Source organism: Hemitrygon akajei, chromosome 16 (genome assembly GCF_048418815.1).
Source record: "Hemitrygon akajei chromosome 16, sHemAka1.3, whole genome shotgun sequence".
NCBI classification, from domain to species: Eukaryota; Metazoa; Chordata; class Chondrichthyes; order Myliobatiformes; family Dasyatidae; genus Hemitrygon; species Hemitrygon akajei.
The window spans coordinates 68,676,075-68,699,191 of NC_133139.1; the positions used below are offsets into that span (position 1 = coordinate 68,676,075).

Consider the following 23,117-nt stretch of genomic DNA (forward strand, 5'->3'; position numbering starts at 1 on the left):
ATTTATTTTCCCTTTCAACAGCATGTTTTTCACTCCTACATCCCAAAGATGTGTTGGCAGGTTAATTGATATTTGAATGTGATGTTCCCTGGTCATTTACAAACCTCTGAACATTCACCAAGGAACCTTCCCAGAAGCTTTCCTCTGTTGAGTAAATAACTGGCAAACAATCACAGAGTCGTTGATGAACATGTGAGAGGTGCTACCACATAAGGAGAGGGTTAGTGGAACTGAAGGGAAGGCACTGTGGACACTAACAGATTGGATAGCCTCGTCTGTGGCAATGAATTCCACAGATTCACCATCCTCTGGCCAGAGAAATTCTTCTTCATCTCTATTCTAAAGGGACATCTTTCTATTTGGAGGCCCTGCCCCCAGGTCCTCGGCTCCATCCTCTGCTTTCACTCTATCTAGGCCTTTCAATACTTGGTAGGTTTCAATACGATCCCTCCTCATTCTTCTTAGCTCCAGTGAGTACAAGCCCAGAGCCATCAAACACTCCTCATATGATAACCCTTTCTTTCTCGGGATCATTGTCATAGACCTCTTCTGGATCCTCTCTAACGCCAGCACATCCTTCCTTAGATACGCGGCTCAAACCTGCTCATACTCCAAATATAGTATCTCAAATACCTTATAAAGCCTCAGCATTTCATCCTTGCTTTTATATTCTAGTCTCCTTTAAATGAGAGCTAACATTGCATTTGCCTTCCTCACTGCTGACTCAGATGGCAAGTTCTAACCTTTAGGGATCCTGCATGAGTATTCCCAAGTCCCTTTGCACTTCTGATTTCTGAATTAGCTTCTTGTTTTGAAAACAGTCTGTGCCACTACTTGTTCTATTAAAGTACATGACCCTACACTTCCCTACTTATGTGTTCCATATGCCACTTCTTTGCCCATTATCCTAATTTGTCCGAGCTCTTCTACAGTGTCCCTGTTTGGATGTAGGGGTGGGGTTGGGGAGATACTGATTCTCTCAAGGCTGAGGCTTTATAAGGCATTTGTGAGACTAATCTTGGAGTATTGTGAAAAGTATTGCCTGTGCAAGATTCAGATATGGAGGCTTGAGGTCAGCTGTCATTGGATATGTGCGTTGGTCGTTTGGTGCTTCTTCTCATTGAGAAGTCATGATAGCAGGCTCTGCATGTTTTCCACTTTATTTTTCTGACCGGTCGCCACCATCCTGACCAGCTGCTTTTCTTTTGTCCAGGACCAGTATGAGATCATAGAACGACAGACCCAGTGGGGGATCGAACTGGTGGAGAAGTATGTGAAGTTTGTGAAGGATCGCAGTGAAATCGAACAGAGTTACGCCAAGCAGCTGAGGTGAGTTGGAAGTCCCCTGAGTGGTTTTTATCAGGGTCTGGTATGGCAGCTTGAATGTGCAGAACCTGCAAGGTGCAGCGGTCCCCCGTGCCCCCCACCGCAGGAAGTATTTATATGAGGTGCTGCCTCACGAAGGCTAAAAATCAAAGTAAATTTATTATCAAAGTGCACATATGTCACCAGATACAACCTTGAGATCATTTTCTGGAAAATAAAGAATTTATGGAAAACCATACATGAGTAAATGAAGACAAAACTATTGGATTTTAAAAAAAAGTATTGTGAATATGAGTTGTGGAGGCTTTGAAAGTGAGTCTGTAGGTTATGGAATCAGTCAATCATCAGAGATGTCCAGCATCTTCTCACAGCTACACTGGGCGGGACATAGAGAAGTTTCAAGTCCCACATCACCTGGCTCAAGGACAGCTATTTCCCTTCCACCACTAGGTTTTAAACCAACCTACACAGCCCTAATCGCTACCTGGGTAAAGCAACACTTTGATCACTTTGCACCATAATGGACCTGTGTTTTTGTTTTGCGTTCTTTCTTGTACAATTTTGTATAATTTATGTTTTTCTCTTGAGTGTTGTGCTCCTGATGATGTGTGAAGCTGCAAGTCGATGTGTGAAGCTGCAAGTCGATTCTTAATTGCACCTGTGCTTACATATGCTTGTGCACGTGACTATAAACTCAACTCCGACTTTGAAGTCCAACTTCAGAGACCAGAGAGGCACAGGTTTCTGGCCTAGCTCAAGATCTCCCACACTACTGGTTTCTCAACACCTCCGCCCTTATTACCTGATTGAAATGCGAATTGTTCTCTCTCATCTACAGTGTTTCTTAAAGAAATAAGCAAGGGTGTTCAAAATGAATGTCTTACACAACCGGAACTTCTCTCGTCATCCCCAAATAACTTGAGTTTTGTGATTATTAGGTGGTCTTTGTGAGTTGTCAGCTTGCTTATCCCTCTAGAGAAGGAGTTCCCAACTTTTTTTATGCCATGGGCAAATGCCAGTAAGCAAGGGGGTCTGAGGACCCCCAGATTGGCACACTCTGCTCGAGAGTGATGGCTGAAAGTGTTCACTGGCAAGACAAGTGGACAAGGATATCTATTTGTAAATTGTTTCTAGCATCAGTGACTGTTGTGAGTGGTGAGGTTACACTGCCGGCATAGCGATTAATGACACATTGCATCATGGGTACTCTGAGCAGGTAGTTCAGGCCATATGGCAATTCAGACCTGCTCCCCCCCCCCCCCCCCCTATTGTTCATGCAGATAATGCTGGTCTGCCTCCTCTTTAGTTTTCCTGTGCTGTCTGAACATCTGTGCCCCACGCCGTGCTGACGGCCGTGTCCCGCATCAGTGCCCTGCGCTGTCCCCACTTTGCTGGATCCCCTGAGTTTCCAGAAAGCTTTTAGACCTTGCGTCGTATTGACAGGATTACTCAGCAGCTATCTAAAGCATGAAGGAGGAAGTGGATTTGAGATGTTCTGAGTTAGTTTGTACACTTAGGAGGGCTCAAGCAGTTCCAGGAACTTTTCAAGGGTAGGAAGTTAAAGGCTTGACTTAAAACTGAGGAGGCTGGATGTTGTTCAGAGATGTGAGTGAAAAGTAAATGGTCTGCTTTTCCCAGGAAGGCCGTGGGCTTGTCAATATCGGAATGCTGTACAATCTTGGATCAGAAATTTATCTGGGCTGGATGGGAGCAATTGGAGCTCAGGATGGGGGTGGGGGGAGGTGTAGGACTCTGGACCCAATAATGTGACTGGTTTTGATCCCCAACCCAATGTGTCGTTAGTAGCTATCACTGGGCTCCTCCCCCGTAGCCTGGATCCACTCCGGATGTCATCCAGTTGAAGGTCCCTGTAAGTCCAGGGGTTGCCTGAGTGTGAGATGTGGAGCAATCCCTTCAATCAACAGGTACTAAATCTTTGGAATTCTCAGTCCCAGAGGGATATTGAGGCTCAGTCATTGAAGGTAGTCCACAGCAAGATTGATATATTTCTCCTTACCAGAGGAATCGGGTCTGAAGGTGGTGTAAGAAAATGAACAGGTCTTATTGAGTGGTACAGCATGCTCGAGGGGCCGAATAGTCTGATCCAGTTCCCATTTCTTACTGCGAACTTGAACAGGGATGGGGAATAGTGTGGGGTGCAGTAACACAAAATGCTTTAGGAATTGCTGAAGGGTCTCAGCCTGAAACACCTGCTCTTTATTCCTCATTCCATCACCACCAGCCTCCCCATCCTGAGCTCCAGTTGCTTCCATCCATCCCAGGCTGATCGCCAGATTTCCATCATCATTTTGGGTTGAAACCCTACGTTCAGGTGTGCCGACTTTGGAAGAGTTTTCCTCTCCTCTTCTTCAGGTTTGTGAGCTGCTCACCAGCTCTTTGACGGTATTCTTATAGACTGGCTATCGAATTCTTTCCCCTCTCTCTCCTTCCAGCATCTGTAGTCTCTTGTGTCCCCAAGAAACTTTTCCTTAGAGCACACGTACCTCCTGTTCCCATTACAGCCCCCGGGGCTGGTCCAACCATCCATCCGTTCAGTTAATCGGGCATTTAAGGGGGTCATAGTTGCTGAGCTTGCCAGAAGCATCTGCATCCTGTTTGTCAGAAGTACGTAGGGAACTGAAGGAACTGACTTCCCTGTCTGCATCGCGGTTCCCTTTTCAAGACAGTAAAGAAGACCGACATTGATAGAAATCGAAAATTCACAACTTTTGCTAGACTTCCTTCATCCCAGATAGGCCTGGTTACCTTGAGCAGCGAGTTTAGAAATGACTGTGCACCTGGATATGTGCCAATGCCCAGATAAACCGTGAATGTCATAGATTTAGTTTAAAGCCCAGAAAGTTTGGTGGAATGAAAGCAGAGAGAATGCATGCCCACCAATGGAACAATGAGAGCTGGCAGTAGACCACTTAGCCTCTCAAAGTGCACTGGCTCGATTGCATCACGGCTGATCTAATTTTGGACTAAACCCCACTCTCCTGCTTGTTCCTGTACACTAACCCCACTCCCCATCCCCCACCCCTGTAGTGTAATATTCTGCCCTGGTCCCGAATGCACCAAATACTTAGCCTCGGCCTTTCTCCATGTGGCAAATTCCAAACACTCGACTGCCTCCCTGTTCTGCTCTCTTTCCATCTCTCTCTCTTTCTCAAGGATGCACGTGGTGTCTCTCTTTTTCTCTCCTTCCCAGTCATACAGACACCCAGAGCGCAGGAGAATTAGGTATTATTATTAGGTATTATCAAGCAAAGGTATTTAAAATCGTGAGTGGCTCAGAGAGGGTGACTGCACGTAGGCTTTTGCCCCTTGGGTTGCGTGAGACTTCAACTAGAGGTCATATGTTTAGGGTGAAAGGTGAAGTATTTAAGGGGGAGCTTCTTAGAGGGTAGTGCGAGTATGGAACGAGCTGGCAGCAGAAGTGGTAGGTGCAGATTCACTTGTGACAATGGGTAGGACTAGGTAGGAGGCCAGGTTGGACTACACGGACCAAAGTTCCTGTTTCTATGCTCAATGACTATGGAAATATAACTTTTTGAATTGCTAGGAAGCCATTGTGGGCCATCGGGAGTCAGGGCACAGATGGTAAAATATTGATTTTAAAATCTGGCTTGGATTTGAGTTTCTTACCATCGTGGAGGCGGGCTCACCTTCTGGGAGTGGGACTGCTGACTATTTTGCTTTCTTTTCTCAGGACCTTGGTGAAGAAATACAGCCCCAAGCGAGCTATGAAAGAAGAACCCGAGCTGAAGTAAGTTAGAGTCCGTTTGTGAAATCTCCAGAGCTGGACTCATTGGATGGCGAGTAACCCCCCCCCCAACACCATGAGAGGTGGGGCATTTAATGTCTCATGCTCCTGCCCGTTCCTGGTCATATTTCTCAGTGGGCTGGGGTTTGGAGTATTCGGAAGGAAGTTGTGAGTTCCACAGTGGAATCACCACTCCATCCAGGTTAAAGATAAAAATTAGTTTTAATTTCTCACATGTACTGTACATGAACACATACAGGCATTCTTGGGAAATCAGTGACCATTGTGCTGTACAGCCCATGATTGTTGCCACATTTCCGGTGCCGACATAACATACCCACAACTCACTAACCCTAACAATATACTTTTGGAATGCGGGGAAGGTTAAGGTTCGTACCACTAGGTCACAGGAAGGACGTGCAAATTTCTTAATGGAAAATTTCTTAATGGGAGTCAAATTCCGAGTTTACAGCTGGCTGCACTGACCACCTTGTCACTCCTGTGCTGACCGTCCTTTCGTTTCCTTAAGTTTTCCTTCCAGTTACATCCAAGGTTCCCCTTAGGCGGTTTGAGGGAGTGTGGGCATGTGAGCAGTGCACACATGCATGCTCTCTGTAAGTGCGTGTATGTGTAAGTATTTACATTAATAACTTGGAGAAACTCAGAGGATCAGGCAGCATCTGTGGAGGGAAATGGACAGTTTTCGGTTGAGACCCTTCATCAGGACTGGAACGTGTGAGAAGATAGCAGGTATAATGGGGTTGGCAGGTGATGAGTAGACCCACGTGTTTTTGGGGGGGGGGGGGAGGCACAATAGCCAGTTGAGGGAAGTGGCAGTGATTTAAGAACTGGGCAGTGTTAGGTGGATAGGTGATGAGCATCTTTCTTGGGAACTTGTCTCCATCGCCAGCTTGTTCCTCATGGTTTCCTGCTCCGTGTCCAGGCCTCCCAGTTCGGACCCACCAAGGATCCCAGGTACCTGCGTTCATCGCAATCTCATTCTAGGTGGGAATGGCAAAAGGCTGAAGATGATAAAATCTGATAGGAGAGGAAGGCAGAGCACAGAGTAAGGGAGGGAGGTGGGGAGGGGAACCTGTGTACGGAGAGGGTGGGGTGGAGCAGGAAAGGAAGAGGGCGATGGGGTTGGGCGGATCAGGAGGAGACAGAAAATGAAAGAGAGGTCTGTCCCTTTTCCCCTACAGATGCTGTCTGACCTGCTGATCACCTCCAGCACTTTGCCTGTTGCTCCACACTCCAGCCTTTTGTTGCTTGTGTTTGCAGTCTTGGTTTTTTAATGTGCGTGTGCATTATTTTGTGTATGTATCTGTAAACATATACACGATTTGTGAATGTGTGTAAACAAGTGTGCGCATGTTTTATCTGTGTTGAGCACATGAACGTTAAATGCATAAGCAGAAGAGATTCTGCAGATGTTGAAAATCCAGAGCAACACGCCCCACTGCTGGAGGAAGTCAGCAGACCAGGCAGCATCTGCGGAAAGAAATAATGAGTCGACATTTCGAGCTGAGAGCCTTCAGCAGGACTGCGTTAAATGCGTGTACATTTATGCTTATGTGTATGCTGATTCTTGTATGTATGCACATATGCAAGAGTGCGTGTGCCAGTGTACATGTGCATGGATGTTTGTGTGTGTGTGTCTGCAAATGTTAAGTCCATAGATGTCTGCAGAGGTGTGTACACAAGCGAGGGTGTTAGGTTAGCTCACACACAAACTGGTTCTTCAGGAAGTACCTGATAATCACAATATCTCCATGATGTCATTTCTGGGCCCAGAGCCAGGTCTTTCACTCCGTAGTTGTGCTTTGCCACCTAGCCCTCAGAGCAGTGATCGGCAGTGGCAGTCAGAACAAACCCTGGTTGATCACTTGTCAATAGGAGCCACTTATGTCCCCTGACCTTTGCGACTATAAAGTGGTTGAGTAAATCTGATGAATAGCAGTCTAGTGATTTGAAGTGTACGTGTTCCCACCATGTGCCTTCCCCAGGTACTTCTGTGGACTTAATTAGGTGGATTATTTTTCTCCTCGAAGTCCACTGATTATCCATTATCTGCCCCCTCTTTCTCCCTTGATTGAGTGATTGTTGCCCTTTACAATAATTCTACGGCATCCATAAGACATAGGAGCAGAGCCCAGTCTATCGAGTCTGGCTCAATTATTTGTCCTCTCAGTCTCATTCTTCTGCCTTCTCCTCATAACCTTTAACACCCTTACTGATCAAGAACCTATCAACTTCTGCTTTAAATATAACCAATGACTTGGCCTCCACAGCTGTCTGTGGCAATGAATTCCACAGATTCACCAGCCTCAGGCTGAAGAAATCCCTCCTTGTCTTTGTTCTAAAGGAGCGTACTTGTATTCTGAGGCTGTGTCCTGTGGTCCTAGACTCCCACACTATAGGGAACATCCTCTCCACCTACACTCTTTCTGGGCATTTCAATATTCAGTATGTTTCCTGAGATCTAGTTGTATCTATCTTAAAAATGGAGGAAGGCTTTCTGGTGTCTCGGATAATTTTATCTGAATCAATCGTGTGTCCTCTTACCTGCTCTGCTCCAGGGGAAAACAGATGCAGCCCCTATCGTCTTTCTTCATAACTTAAACCCAGGGTGTAGAATTGAAAACACAAGAGATTCTGCAGATCGTGGAAATTCAGAGTAACACACACGAAATGCTGGAGGAACTCAGCGGGTCAGGCAGCATCTATGGAGAGGAATAAAGAGCCGGTGTTTTGTGCCGAGACCCTTCATCAGGACTGGAAAGGAAGGGGGTAGAATTGAAATCTCTGTGTAGGATTCTCAGAATAAGTAAATTCTGCATGGATGACTGAAGTTTCTCCTCCTGCTCAGGTTGTCTAATCCGACTGGTTGTAATGCCTTTTATCTTCTTGCAGGTTTTCCCAGTATGAGACCTTCATTAACATTCTCAATGAGCTGAATGACTACGCGGGGCAGCGGGAGGTTATTGCAGAGAATTTGATGCAGTACATCTTTGCTGAACTCATGAAGTACTTACACGAAAATAAGCAGGAACGCAAGATGGTATGGTGCAGTGTCATCAAGTTCATCCACTCCCTTCTACCCTCCTTCCAAATATCCATGCCATCCATCTTCCCAATTGGTTACTCCTCCCTAATGCACCATGGACCTTTGGCAAATAATAGTAATTCTGGTTTCATATTTAGAATTTTACAGGGCCAACTCCCCCAGGGTCAGCATGTGTATATAGAACATGGAACACCACCGCACAATACAGGCCCTTTGGCCATGGTGTTTATTTATTTATTTAGCATTCCATAAGCCCTCCGATTTTACCCTAGCCGAATTGTGGGACAATTTACAATGACCAATTAACCTACCAAATGGTGAGTCTTTGGACTGTGGGAGGAAACCAGAGCACCGGAGGAAACTCAAGCAGTTATAGGGCGAACTTACAAATTTCTTACAGGCAGCGGTCGAAGTGGTGTGCTTTTAACATATTCAAAATCAACTTAACCCTTCCCTCCTACATTTTTCTATCATCCGTGTGTCTAATCTAAGAGTCCCTTAAATGTCCTTAATGTATCTGCTTCTACTGCCAATCCTGGTAGTGCGTTCCATGTACCCGCCATTCTTTGTACAGGTAGTCCCCGAGTTACGAAAGTCCGAATTATGGACAACTCGTACTTATGATCCGAGGAAGGAGAACGTCATCTGCCATTTTAAGTCAGATCGCGATGCCGATTGTCATTTTAAGTCGGATCGTGATGCCTTCCGCCATTTTAAGTCGTTCCTGTTGACACTGCGTTGAGTGTTTAACTTTGTATTTGGCTTAAAATTGTCTTAGTAAGATTCACCCTGACCCCACCACCCCCCCTTTCCGATCGGCTGCTGGTGCAGTGAGATCAGTGCCGAGCTCGAGAACGGAGGTTCCTGAGTTCGATCCAGTAACAGACCGCTCCCATGCCGGGTTGATATCGGGCTCACAACTCGACCTCGTAAGAAAAAACACTGCCCCCTCCAGAATATTGTGGAGGATCAAATACCCAAACCCAGCACAGCTCCCACTTGTCCCATTTAACCTGTCTCAGTGCGGTGGACTTTAGGACCCGGGGAATTCAGTGCGGAGGTCCTTAGGACCCAGCGGAGCCTGGGACCCGCTGCCTGCCGTGTTCCTGTTCCATTGATGGGAAGCGATTGCGATTGAAAATAAAGTGGAAATAATAAAGCGTTTGGAAAGAGGTGAAACGCCATCGGTCATTGGAAAAGCATTAGGCTACAGTCGGTCAACGATTGGAACAATTTTAAAGGATAAAGTGAGAATAATGGAGCATGTGAAAGGCCCTGCCCCAATGAAAGCTACAATTATTACTAAGCAACGCAGTGGTTTAATTATTGGAATACATACGTTTCTTAAGTGTTTTATATGCATAGAAAGGTAAATTATATACTATATACTAAGACAAACGTTTGACTAACTGTTGCTAAATAATACCAGATGTACTTGTTCCGACTTACATACAAATCCGACTTAAAGATGGACTCAGGAATGGAACTCGTACATAACCCGGGAACTGCCTGTATAAAAAAAACTTGTCCTTGACATTCCCCCCCCCCCCCCCCCCCACCAATACTTTTTCTCCAATCACCTTAAAATAATGTGTCCTCATATTAGCCACATAAGAAAGGCAATGAGCCACATTAGAGATGGTAGATGAAAATAAGAAGTAACTGGAAGCCTGAAATAAAAATAGAAAATGCTGGAAACATCCCGCAGGTCAGGCAGCGTCTGTGGAGAGAGAAACAGTTAACAATTTATCAGGAAGATCAATCCTCAGGATGGTTCTGACAAAGGGTCGCTGATCTGAAACAGCAGCACTGCTGCCGTTAACGTTACGTGGTGCCTGAATAGTGTTTTAGCGTTTTTCTGTTCTTAATTTCTTGAGATGAAAGGGAATGTGACCAGTAGCTTGATCAAAAAGGCAGGTTTGGAGGGGTATTGTGAAGGGGGAGGTGTGTAATGGAGGTTCAGGGAGTGAATTCCCCTGTTGGCCTTTGAGCAAACTCTGTTGCAAACTGTGTAGTGACGGTGAACCATGGATCCGGGGATATAGATCGGCTTAAGGATCAGGGACAGTCCATCCTTGTGTGTTTAGTACAGGCTGAGTACCCCTTATCCGAAATGTCCTGGGGCTGGAGGTGTTTCATATTTCAGATTTTGAAATGTATAATGAGATAGATTGGGATCACCATAATTTCCAACTTTTGAATTTATTTATGTGCTCCTGGTAAGCAGCCGTGATCTTACACAGACGTATTGATGTAGCCGTTCAGTGTTAGATTTTCATCAGCGATGATCCTGGCAAACTCACAAATGAATTTCTCATGCTTTGTCAATACAAATCTTTAAAAATTTGATACCATGCCTTTTCTTAAGTTTCTGCAACCGTCCTGCTGAATATTCACAATTCCCTTCATTTTGCAATGAAATGGAATAACAATACACCATCGCAATCTTAATTTTTCACTTTGTGCAGTGTTTTTCTATAACTTCTGTTCATTACGTATGTGAGGTCACTTCTCAGAACGTCTGGTGTGCAGGCACCTGTGCATCACTTGGGAACTTAACAGTACTTCATGGAATTTCCCATTTGTGACGTCATGTTAACACTCAAAAAAAAAAGTCAGATTTCGGAAGTTTTCAGTTTTTGAAATTTTGGGTAAATTTTGGATACTCAACTTGTAGTAATTTCAAGGATCAAAAATGAACTTTATCTGCCATATATACTTAAATGTATTAGGAATTTGCTGTGGTGTATTGGTCAGGGCGCCACATGCGACAAAAAGCAACGTTTAACAATTACAGAGAATTATATAGAGAATAAAGTTACAGATTAATGTATGGATATGGGAAAAATGTGCATAAATACATAAATCCCAGCATGTATTTATGATTAAACAGCATTATAAGAAGTGGTTTAAAGTGTTTACAGTGCAGTGATGGGGGGGGGAGGGAGTGGTGTAATAGGTGTAGGGAGGTTAACTAGAATGGTTGATCAGATTGACTGTCTGCAGGAGGAAACTTATAAGATGGCATGAAGTTTTCCTTTCCAGAAGGGAGCTTTTGGAAAAAGCAGTTTGCAGGGTGGGGAGTGATTTTTTTTCCCCCTGTCCTCTTTTTTTTTGTTCTGGACATGTACAAGACCTGCAGTAACGGCAGACTGCAGCCAGTGACCTTTTCTGTTGACCTGACAGTAATGTATGACCTTGAATGTGGAAGGAAGCGATTTTGCAGAGAGTGGACTCAGTGGACAGAACTTGTTGTCAGCTCTCACAGCTGGGGGACAAAGGCATAGCCATATTGATCCATCCAGTTGCTTTAACCTTTTACAATGGAATGGAATTGAAATAATGTTAATAGAGCAGCCTGAAGTTTATTCATTAAATGTGTGCCCCCTAGCCTGGCCTTATCAAGTTTTCCTCCTGTTTTAATCTATACGTGCTGTGAATTCTTGGCCATACCTTTATGCTTCTTGTTTTCTCTCTCTTCTAGCACCTTCTAGAAGGAAGAAAAGCCCAGCAGAACCTGGAAGTCAGCTTCAAACAGTTGGATAATGTAAGTTTACCAGAGTAACTGCGAAGAAATTCACTTCCTTTTTTTCAAAAGAACTGCTGGTACAGAAAACCTGAAATAAAAACAGAAAATGCCCGAAACACACAGTAGGTCGAGACTTTAAGATTAGCTCTACTACATTCTTACATCAGCTTTATTTGTCACCTGTACATTGAAGCAATCAAGAGTAAAACTGGTCACGTTTATTGTGGAATACGCTTGATAAATCCCTTGTTCATACTGTAAGGAGAAGTCTCCAAGATATTCCATCCTCAGCAGACGTGCGGTGACTGTACAGTCTTGTCTTAGTTCAAGGAGTGTGGTCAGAACCTAACTGTGAGGCTGAGTCTTTGAAATGCGGCTTCATCCAGGTTATCTAATCACTACAAAGAATTAGCTGTAGATCTGTGCCTGGCCTTACCCAGAATGCTGAGGGCTCAAACCCAACTCCAGAATTAACATTGCCGACTTGGTTAAAGCTACACTTGGGTCTGGCCAAAACTTGTTCAAGGAGATGCCCATGCTGCTGGCTGAGGTGCGTGAGTGTGTACGGGGGTTGGTGGGGGCAGAGAGACATGCTGGAGCTTGGTGTGCAGATGAGGGAAATTGGAAATACAACAAGAGATGCTGGAAGTATCCAGTGGGTATATTTAAAGTGTTGGTTAATAGGTTCTTGATTAATGAGGGTGTCAAAGGTTATAGGGAGATGACAGGAGAGTGGGATTGAAAGGGAAGATAACTGGGGCATAAACAAACTGCGGACCAGCCCTGTCAGATGAACAGCTTGACGCTGCTCCTGTGTCTTGTAGTCTGATAGTTCAGGCAACACGTGGAGCAGAGTTGATTTCCCTGGAGGTGGAGCTGGAAGAGACTGCCCTCTCCCTCCACCCGACCGCTGTTTGTAAATGTTGTAGGGTGATGTTTTACGCCTCACTTTAATGCCAGTCATCACCAGGATGCTGTGGGGAAGGACAACACTCCAGAGTCCTGCTGCCTCTACTAGACATTGAACGACTGGGCCCAGTGTGTAACAGTCGCTAAAACATTTCACTGATGCATTGCTTAAGGATAAAATATTACTGGTGTCAAGATAATGTAGGGGGTTGCCTTGCATTGCTTAGTGCAGTGAGTGGAAAGAGAACGACTTTGCCTGCTGGTATTTATTGTATATATAATGAATTAATGTTATTTTTGGAGTGGATAAAAGAGCAACTGTTTTAGACTGGCACTATCTGTGTTGTGCTGCTGAAGTGATACACAGTTTGTAAACTATAGAAGCTTTCACATCAAAAGATAGAATGAGGTCGCATCTGATCTTGGATGGATATAAGTAGCTCAAGATAACACCCAAGGTAAGAGCAAGGGAGGTGTGCAGGATGTGCAAAGGAGGAGGTTCTCCCTGTTGCTCAGTTACCAGCACAGAAGCAGATCATGTTGGGTGCCACGGTTCCCGTGTTAACACAGTAACTGCGCTTTGCTTCATTTTCTCCGTTGTGCTTTGGGCTGTCCTGAGGCTGAGAAAAGTTCGATAGGAATATGGGCCTTTTTCTTGGGCTGGTGAAATAGTGTGGTGGCGCACTGGCGCAGAGCTTGGTGGCTCAGTGCACTGTTCAGACCAGGAAGGAGAAAACTGCATTCACACAGCACCTCCTGTTGCAGGCGGTGAAGTTGTAATCACTCTTTTATCATTCGATATATAAGTGTTGGCCGGGCACTGAAGATAATGGAAATACAGTAGAAAATGCTGGAAATACCCAGCGGGTATATTTAAAGTAGAGGTTGCTTGGTTCTTGATTAGCAAAGGTGTCAAAAGTTACAGGGAGAAGGCGGGAGAGTGGGATTGAGAGGGAAGATATTATCAGGCACGACCGAATGGTGTAGCAGACTCAGTGGACTGAATTCTGTTCCTGTGTCTTATGGCCTTATAGGTCAGGCAGCGTTTCAAATTTCAAAGTAAATTTATTCTCAAAGTACATTTATGTCATCGTGTACAACCCTGAGGTTCATTTCCGTGCAGGCATTCACAGAACAAAAAAATATAATAGAACTAATGAAAAACTGGACGCAAAGAATGAGAAACAGCCAATGCGAATAAGAAGACAAACTGTGCAAATTCACAGAAATACGTAATAATAAATAAATTATTGGGAGCATGCGATTAGAGTCCTTGAAAGTGAGTCCATAGGCTGTGGAATCAGTTCAGTGAAATTATCCACGCTGGTTCTGGAGCCTAGTGGATGAAAGGTAATAACTGCTTCTGAACCTGGTGGCGTGGGACCGAAGGCTCCTGTACCTCCTTCCTGATGGCAGCAGCGAGAAGAGCAGATGGCCTGGATGGTGGGGGTCCTTGATGATGGATGCTGCTTTCTTGTGGCAGTGCTTCTTGTAGATGTGCTCAATGGTTGTGAGAGCTTTTCCTGTGATGGACACAGGGCTGTACTCATCATTTCTTGCAGACTTCTCCATTCTTGGGTATTGGTGTTTCCAGATCGGGCAGCGATACAGCCAGCATCACTTCCTAATCTGTAGCAAAGTAAACAAGATTGATTTCCCTCATTTTTTTCTCCAGTCCTGACGAAGGGTCTCAGCCCGAAACGTCGACAGCGCTTCTCTCTGTAGATGCTGCCTGGCCTGCTGCGTTCCACCAGCATTTTGTGTGTGTTGCTAGGATCTTTTACACACAGCCTAGTGAAGTGCTGAGGCCCCTGGTCCACATCAATCAAAGCACTTTCAACAGTGCAAGGCTTGTGCACAACTGCACTGGGAGACTTACACTAGCTGATGTGTTCCGTTTTGTGCAGTGGGAAGTGGAATGGTCTGTATAGTGTGGGAAGCAATCTGTGTTCTAGTCCTTGTGCACATTTACCTGCCTGCAGCCACGTATAGTCCCTTGGCTGTTTTGGTTCCCTTCCTTTACATTCAGAAATGGCCGACCTGTTGAGTTCTTCCAGCTACACGATCGCACAGCATGGAAATGGACCCTTTGAGCCTAATGAGTCCATGCTGACCATCAACTGCCCTAGTATGTACACAATAATTCCCAACATTCCCCCAGATCCTTTCTAAGATGGTGTTTTAAAGTGGGGACTCTTTGCATGCAGCTCTGAAGAAAAAGAATTCCCTTCAGTTTTATTTCCATCAAATATTCCTGTTTAGGACTACTATCACTCCATCAAGCACTAGGGTCGATTTACAGAGGGCAATTAACCTGTCATCACACACTTGCACCTGGAGTAAACCCACATAGTCACAGGGAGAGCGTGCAAACTCCACGCAGATGGTGCTCAGGGTTAGAATTGAGTCTGGTCAGAGCCAGTGGCTCTCCCGGCTCGGCTACTGCCCTGGCTTTGGGTGCTCTGCACTCTCTTTCCATCCCCACGGCTGGGTGAAGACTGGACTGAGCTGAGGTAGTGCGAGTTCCATTGGAGGCAGATGATGTGTGGTCAGCTCGAACCACAACCTGCTTGACTGTGTGTCTTACAAGCAGAGCTGTCCAAAGAGATAATTGTAAACTGTGCTCTGATGTTCTGTTTTTTTCCCCACAGGCCAAGAGGAGGTTTGAGCGAGATTGCAAGGAGGCAGAGAAGGCACAGCAGAATGCAGAGAAAGTCGACAATGACATCAACACAACTAAAGCTGACGTGGAAAAGGTAAAGGAGAAGCTAAATCCAGTCAGACTGAGCCATTAGGTTGCTTCAGGCTGACTGATGGACGTTAAAGCCTTTTAGGTTACTCTCACTGTCCATGATCTCTCTCCCTGTGGGTTTCTCTGAAATGAGCCCTTCAGTACAATTGTCAATCCTCCATTTATACCGCTACGTATGCGCAGGGCAAGAGCGATAACGAAGCTGCAGGGTTTATATATTTTTACTGAGTCATGCTGACACGGCACACGCTGGACAAGTTACATTGTGGGATGACAGGCCAAGCCCACCGAAATGAAAACATGCACACTCGAAAGCCTGTGCAAAGAGGAGAGCCCTGCATGCGTAGGAGGCCAAATTGATCACCGTGCAATCAATCGGCCATGTTCTCGCCACGATCCAATACTATTCGTATACTAATCCCATTTTATTATTTGTTCTTCATTCTTATCTGTTCCACCCAGATTCTACCAGTCAACTACACACTAGAGGCAGTTCACAAAGACCTTGACTTTGGGGTGTCCTCAGAGACAGCAGCCCTGGTCAGCATCGCAGCTGGGTTGCAGAGCTGCACCACTTCCAAATCTCTCCTCCAATATGCCAAAGAAATTTGGCTTGTCCATGTTGACTCTTCTTCCCACTTTTTGTCAATGAGTCGTTTTGACAGAGCTCAATAAATGACAGAACCAGCCTCCCCACTATGGACTCTGACTGCACTTCTCACTGACTTGGTAAGGCATAGTAACATAGTCAAAGACCCCAGCAAGATATTCCCTCCTCTGCCTCTTCCCATTGTGCAGAAGATACAAAAGACCTGAAAGGACATGACACCAGGCTCAAGGACAGCTTCTATCCCACTGTTATAAGACTTCTGAAAATTTTATTGTAACTTAGAGTAATTTGTTGTGCCTGCACTGTATTGCTGCCACAAAACAAAAACAAAATCAAGTGTTATGTCAGTGAGAGTAAAACTGATTCTGATTCTAAGTAGCTCCCTAAATAGTTAACCTCACACTCAACCCTATTATGAACTTGTTCATTTTTGTTTACCTTCACTGCACTTTCTCTGTCGCTGTCAGTACATGGTGTTATGGTTTTATCTGTATCAACAGTATTTAAGATAAGCTTTTCACTCTATTTCGGTACATGTGACAATGATAAATCAAAGCCATTGTCAGCACAGATGGCTCTAAATGGGATGAATGTTTCTGTCTCCTCTGTCCTTTCATCTGACAAGATCCAGACCCAATTGCTTCTGACATTTTTATCAGCATCTCTTTAATCATTTCAGAATAACTTTATAAGGATGAACTTTATTTGTCCCATTTCACATACGGTGAAATGTGTCGCTTGTGTTGTGGATGTGCTGGGGGCAGCCCACATTTGTCATGATGCTTCCGGTGCCCACGTAGCATGCCCACAACTCGTGTGCCTTTGGAACGTGGGTGGAAACCAGAGCACTTGGAGGAAACCTACACGGTCACAGGGAGGAGGACGTAGACAGACTGTGGTGGGAATTGATCCCTGATCTTGTAGCCGGCACACTAACCATTATGCTACTGTGCCAAACCCAGTTAACTTAACTTTCTGCCCCTCTCTGTCAAAAGAACCAGGTCCATTTTCATCCTGTCCTATAACTTTACACATATCAACTCTTGGAAATGCCACACTAGGGCATGTAATAGACCAAGATAGTAAAAACCATGTAGCCAACTGGATACCCACACTAAGCAGTACTGCCTCTTTAATTACTAGTCTGAAAGTTGTTGGTTGTAACTTTGGCAGTGAAGAGAGATGAAATGTTATCTAATCAGTTGCCAGAATGTGGCCAGGGCACATGTGATTGATTGCGTGGTGAATCGATTGGGCGTCCTGTGTGTGGAGCGCGCTCTCTTCTTGCATGGGCTTTCAAGTGCGCAGGTTTCGTAGCGCTTATAGCTCCCACACTGCAAGTTGCCCAGCAGGTACCATGACTAACAATAGTGTTTAATCCTACCGCTCTTCTCTGCGCATACGTAGCCAGAGGTACCTGGAATTCTGACAGAGTGATTGGATGAGGTTCCTTCATCACCAAAGCACAAACAATGTCCCTTGGTCTCTCTTCAGGCAAAACAGCAAGCGAACCTGCGCAACCACATGGCAGAGGAGAGCAAAAACGAGTATGCTGCTCAGCTGCAGAAGTACAACAAGGACCAAAACGAGTTTTACTTTGTGGAAATGCCCAACGTTTTCAATGTGAGTTTGACAAATTAGAGTTTTGGGTGCGGGGGGGGGGGGGGGGTGAGGGTGGGCAAACTGAGCAATGGGTAACTGTCAGGTTGACATTAGTAAGGGAAAAACACTTGAACGAGATATGCTTGGAATGTAGGTTTTGGTATCTGAAGTGCTAGGTTACAATGTAGTGGATGGTGATCCTGGATTCACTTTATTTGTAGGTAGACCAGATAGGGAAGTGAATGCATTAAATCCTATGTCAAATCTTCCAAGTTTGTTGTGAAATCTTCAGAATTGGTTTCCAGCTGAGAATTCAGATCGGATTGGGCTGCAGAGCATTCAGTAAACAGAGTCGAGGCAAAACTTGAGGGTCTTGTGGACAAGTAGGGAGGGAATAAAGGTTGCGGCCATGCCTATCTATACTAATCTGACTTGCCTGATTTAATTCCATATCCCTCTGTGCCCTGTTCATTCAAGTACCTGTCCAGATGCCTTTTAAATGTTGTTACTGTTCTTGCCATCTCCTTCATATTACCTGGCAGCTCATTCCAAGTACCAGCTACTCTTTGTGTAAAAGAAAAATATACTCCTCAGACCCCCCCCCCCTTAAACCTCTTCCCTCTCACCTTAAACCTACACCCTCTAACTTTAGATATGCCTACCATGGGAAACAGTCTCTAGCTATCTACCTTATCTGCCCGGCCAGGCTCTCCTGACAGAACAAGTCTTCCAATTCAATAACATCCTCATGTTTCTTTTCTGCAGCTTCTCTGGGCTATGTTACAGCACAGTAGAGGCCCTTCCAGCCTACTCTAAGATCAATCTAACCCTTCCCTCCTACATAGCCCTCCATTTTTCTATCATCTATGTGTCTAAGTTTTTTTTAAAGTCCCTTATGTATCTACCTGTATCATCACTTCTGGCAGGGCATTCCACACACCCATCACTTGTGTAAAGAACCCCCAAAAAAAGTAAAAAATACTTCTGACCCCCCCCCCCCCCGTACATTCCTCCAATCACCCTCAAATTATACCCCCTGATATTAACAATTATGCCCTGTAAAAAGTTTCTGGTTATCCACTCAATCTATGTCTCTGATCATCTTGTACTCCTATATCTAGTCGCCTCTCATCCTCTTCACTCCGAAGAGAAGAGGCCTAGCTCAGTCAACCTGTCCTCATAGGACATGCTCCCCAATCCAGGCAGCATCCTGGTAAATCTCCTCTGCATCATCTCTAAACTTTTTTCTTTTGTTTTGTTCTCTTCTTGCACGACTCGCTTAATTTTATTTTTAAAATATGTTTTTATTGTAATTTATAGATTTTTATTATTATGTATTGCAATGTACTGCTGCCACAGAACAACAAATTTCACGTCATATGCCAGTGATATTGACTCTAATTCCGATTCCTTACTCACTCTTCCACTTCCTCATCCAAGTGATTTATAAAAGTCACAAAGACCAGGTGCCTTCCTAACCAACAACTAGATGGGAGGTAATTTGATAGAGGTGTAAAAGAAGATAAGAGGCATAGAACGTGTGGATAGCCAGATACTTTTTCTCAGGGCGGAAATGGGTAATATGAGGAGGCATAATTTTAAGGTGATTGGAGCAAAGTATAGAGGGGGATGACAGAGGTAAGTTTCTTAGAGTATTGGGTGCATGGAATACCCTGCCAGTGTGGTGGTAGAGACACATATATAAGGAACATAGGCATGTGGATGATAGAAAAGTGGAGGGCTCTGTAGGAGGAGCAGATTAGACTGATCTTAGAGTAGGTTAAAAGGTCAGCATAACATTGTGGGCTGAAGGGCCTGTACTGTGTTCTATCTACCAGCTCTTATAATCAATGCCTTGTGATTATTCTCTGCCAGTTCAACTTGCAGCTTGTATGGAGATTGATTTTCAATCCTGGAAAGCTTATGTAACGTTGACAGTCATGCCAAGCATCTATATTCTTATGTTCTGAGCTCGCGTACTTGAGGGGCCCTAACATTTATGTGTACTGTGAGGCCTGGGCATCTTCTGGTGTACCTGCGGCCATTTTCTTGACCAGCCATCCACCTGGTGTTGTTTCTGCAGAAGCTGCAAGACATGGATGAGCGGCGGACACGGAAACTCTGCGAGGCGTACAAGATGTTTGCGGACACGGAACAGAAGGTCATGCCCATCATTGGGAAGTGTCTGGACGAGATGACGAAAGCTGCGGAGTCTGTGAATGAAAGTGGTGTACGTAGGATCATTAATCGTTGCACACGTTACTCACCCTGCAAATGCCTTTTTCATAAGCTCTCTTCTGGAAAGTGTTATGGCGTTATTAAAGCAAAATCTGATTAACCATTCTATTTGGGCCCCACCCCACTTTATCAATGACTTCCTGCACTGTACACACTTGAAAACACTCTTTATAATGCTGTTTGCCTTGTAAGTACGTGCTGGTATTTATGTATTTATGCACATCTTATTCCAGATCCGCACTTTAACCTCACTTATTTTTATATAATTATTTATTCTTTGTAACTGTTGAATGTTGTTGTTCTTTGTTGCAAATCATACTAGCACACCACAGCAAATTCCTAATGCATGTAAGTGTATATGGCAAGAAAAACTTGATCCTTGATCATAGAAAAACAGGCCATTCACCCCAACGGTTCTGCGCCCATTTATACTAGTCCAGCTTTATTCTCCGCACCTTCCCATCATCTTCCCGTCCAGATTCTGCCACTCTCTTACCTATTTGATGTAATTTACAGCAGCAAATTAACCTTCCAGCCTGCACGTCTTTCTGATGTGGAAGGCAACCGGAGATCCATAGAGCCAAGCAGGGAAACAACTACTTCAGCCCACAGGGACCAAGACGCTCAAAGTTAGGACATCAAGTAATGCAATGTGAAAAGATAACATGTTTCAGTCACATTGTCTTAATAGCAAATATTTGACAGGATAATCTCCTCAGAATAGATCAATGGGATCTTCTACATGCAGTTTGGAAAATGGGCAGAATGATCCTCCGTTCTCTTCAGAATTAGGGAGTATTTCTTATGTGGTTTGATTTTGGAATTGTCATTATAATCACCAGAGCAGTTCTGATTTCTGCTTGGAGTTTGCATATAGATTTCCACCTCAGTAGAACGGAAACAGTACAGAGAAAATTAAAGAGGATGTTGCCAGGGTCCTGCCAACTAGGATTTTCATCTAAACTAGTCCCATTTGGCCCATATCCCTCTAAGCCTTTCCTATCCGTATTCATGCCATTTACTGATGTTACGTACCCTCGTAACCAGGTAACTTACCAGCAAAGATAGCGGGATCAGCTGAGTCGGATGCTACTATTTTCAAACGTTTTATTCAAAAAGGGGCACAAACGTATGGTTAATACAAAACATTCAGATCATATACATCGTCAAAACTCAATCTAAAACACCGGTGTAATAATAATCAATCAGAAATAAGCTCTATAGTTGTCTAGGGGATAATACTGAGTCCAATTGAAATATAAAGAGTCACTCAGAAGTTTGCAGGCTTTTCCCTTTTGGGAACCGCTGGGGTTTCACGTTGTGGAGAGAGAGAGATGGTTGAGAAAAGATAAACACTTGCCCGTTGTCTTTACAGAGCAAATCCTTGGAATCAGGGGAGCAGGCTTCCCCGTTGTTAGTTAAAAGCGGTCTTCCATTGGTTCCAGCCACAGATTCAAAATTCGGAATCTAACGCACGTGGCTTCCTTCAAAATGGCTTCCCGCTCCCACGGGAATCGGTATCGTGCTTCCTTGGTGTCTCCTTGGTGCGTCTGAGGGTTGTCCCCCCCTCAGACCCTCCTTTATACTTCTTCACGGGATCGCAGGTGTCAATCAGGTTGCAGGTGATGCGATCTCTCTCTCAACCAGCCCACTTTGCCCGAGGGCTTTTCACGTGGTCTCCATGAGACACTAGTCAATGTCGCCTTTATTCTGCTTCTCGGGAGAACGTGGTCTTCCGCACGTCTCCCTCTCTCTCTCCCATTTCCTGTGTCTATTCAGCACGTCTCTCCCCCTCTTGGGTCAGTTGACCCCCCCTTGACTAGGGTTCTTGCGATTCTCACAAAGGAGGGGGCCGAGGTCATAACACTGAACACTCTCCGGGTGAAAAAGTTGCCTCTCAGGTTCCTATTAAGCCTCTCTCTTCCCACCTGAAAGAGAGATTCAATCTCTTTTGGTTTAAGGTGAGAGGGGAGATATTTAATAGGAACCTATTCTAACCCTGGAGAGAATGTGTAATTCATCTGAACCACGCCCCTCATGATTGCATACACGTTTATGAGGTCACCCCTCAGTCTCTTGCGTTCCAAGGAATAAAGTCCTGGCCTTCCTAATCTCTCCTTGTTACTCAGGCCTTCACATCCTGGCAGCTTCCTCTTAAATTTTCTCTGCACTCTTTCCATTTTAACGAGGGGTAAACCCACACGCAGACAGCACTGGAAATCAGAATAGCTCTGGTGATGATCATGCCAATTCAGTACTTCATAACTAAGTGTTGGTCCATGGCCTTTCTCGTTTTAGAGGAGCAGCGCCTCTTATTCCATCTGGGTAGCCTCCAACCTGATGGCATGAACATTAATTTCATCAACTTCTCATAATTTTTACGAACTCCTCCTTTTCTCTTCTTCCATTCCCTATTCTGTCTCCTATTTTACTCCTTCTTTTATCTTCATCTACCTATCACCTCCCTTTGGTACCCCCAACTCCTTTCTTTTCTCCCATGGTCCTTTCTCCTCTCCTATCAGATTTTTCCTCCTTCAGTTCTTTCACCTCTTCCACCTATCATAGAAAGATAGAAAACCTATAGCACAATACAGGCCCTTTGGCCCACAAAGCTGTGCCAAACATGTCCCTACCTTAGAACTACCCAGGCTTTACCCATAGCCCTCTGTTTTTCTAAGTTCCATGTAGCCACCCAGGAGTCTCTTAAAAGACCCTATCGTATCTGCCTCCACCACTGTCGCCGGCAGCCCATTCCACGCACTCACCACTCCGCGTAAAAAAATTTACCCCTGACATCTCCTCTGTACTTATTCCAAGCACCTTAAAACTATGTCTTCTCATGCTAGCCATTTCAGCCCTGGGGAAAAGCCTCTGGCTATCCACATGATCGATGCCTCTCATTATCTTGTACAGCTCTATCAGGTTACCTCTCATCCTCTGTCACTCCAAGAAGAAAAGGCCAAGTTCACTCAACCTATTCTCATAAGGCATGCTCTCCAATCCAGGCAACATCTTTGTAAATCTCCTCTGTACCCTTTCTATAGTTTCCACGTCCCTTCTGTAGTGAGGTGACCAGAACTGAGCACTGCCAGCTTCATCTCCGTGCTTCTTATTTCATCCCCCCCCCCCCCCCAATCACCCATCTTCTACCTCACCTGGTTTCACCTCTCACCTACCAGCTTATATTCCTTCTCCTCCCCCGCAACCTTATTTGTCTTCAGTCCCCTTCCCTTCCAGTCCTGATGAAGGGTTTCGGACCAAAACGTTGACTGATCCTCCATAGATGCTGTCTGACCTGCTGAGTTCCTCGAGCATTTT

At 44.9% G+C, this 23,117-nt stretch overlaps 1 protein-coding gene across 4 annotated transcripts in view; it reads left to right on the forward strand.

Annotated features, from left to right (window-relative positions):
- LOC140740153 (cdc42-interacting protein 4 homolog) overlaps nucleotides 1–23,117 on the forward strand; it is a 170,874-nt gene that overhangs the window by 95,303 nt on the left and 52,454 nt on the right. For 3 of the 4 annotated variants that reach the window (XM_073069118.1, XM_073069119.1, XM_073069121.1), the window contains exons 2-8: nucleotides 1,214–1,329; nucleotides 5,039–5,095; nucleotides 8,006–8,153; nucleotides 11,644–11,706; nucleotides 15,249–15,353; nucleotides 17,454–17,582; nucleotides 19,645–19,791. In XM_073069118.1, the coding sequence (XP_072925219.1) occupies nucleotides 1,214–1,329; nucleotides 5,039–5,095; nucleotides 8,006–8,153; nucleotides 11,644–11,706; nucleotides 15,249–15,353; nucleotides 17,454–17,582; nucleotides 19,645–19,791 (765 nt within the window). Of the gene's footprint in view, nucleotides 1–1,213; nucleotides 1,330–5,038; nucleotides 5,096–5,824; nucleotides 5,843–8,005; nucleotides 8,154–11,643; nucleotides 11,707–15,248; nucleotides 15,354–17,453; nucleotides 17,583–19,644; nucleotides 19,792–23,117 lie in introns of those variants that run through there. The other variant, XM_073069120.1, reaches the window with a different exon arrangement.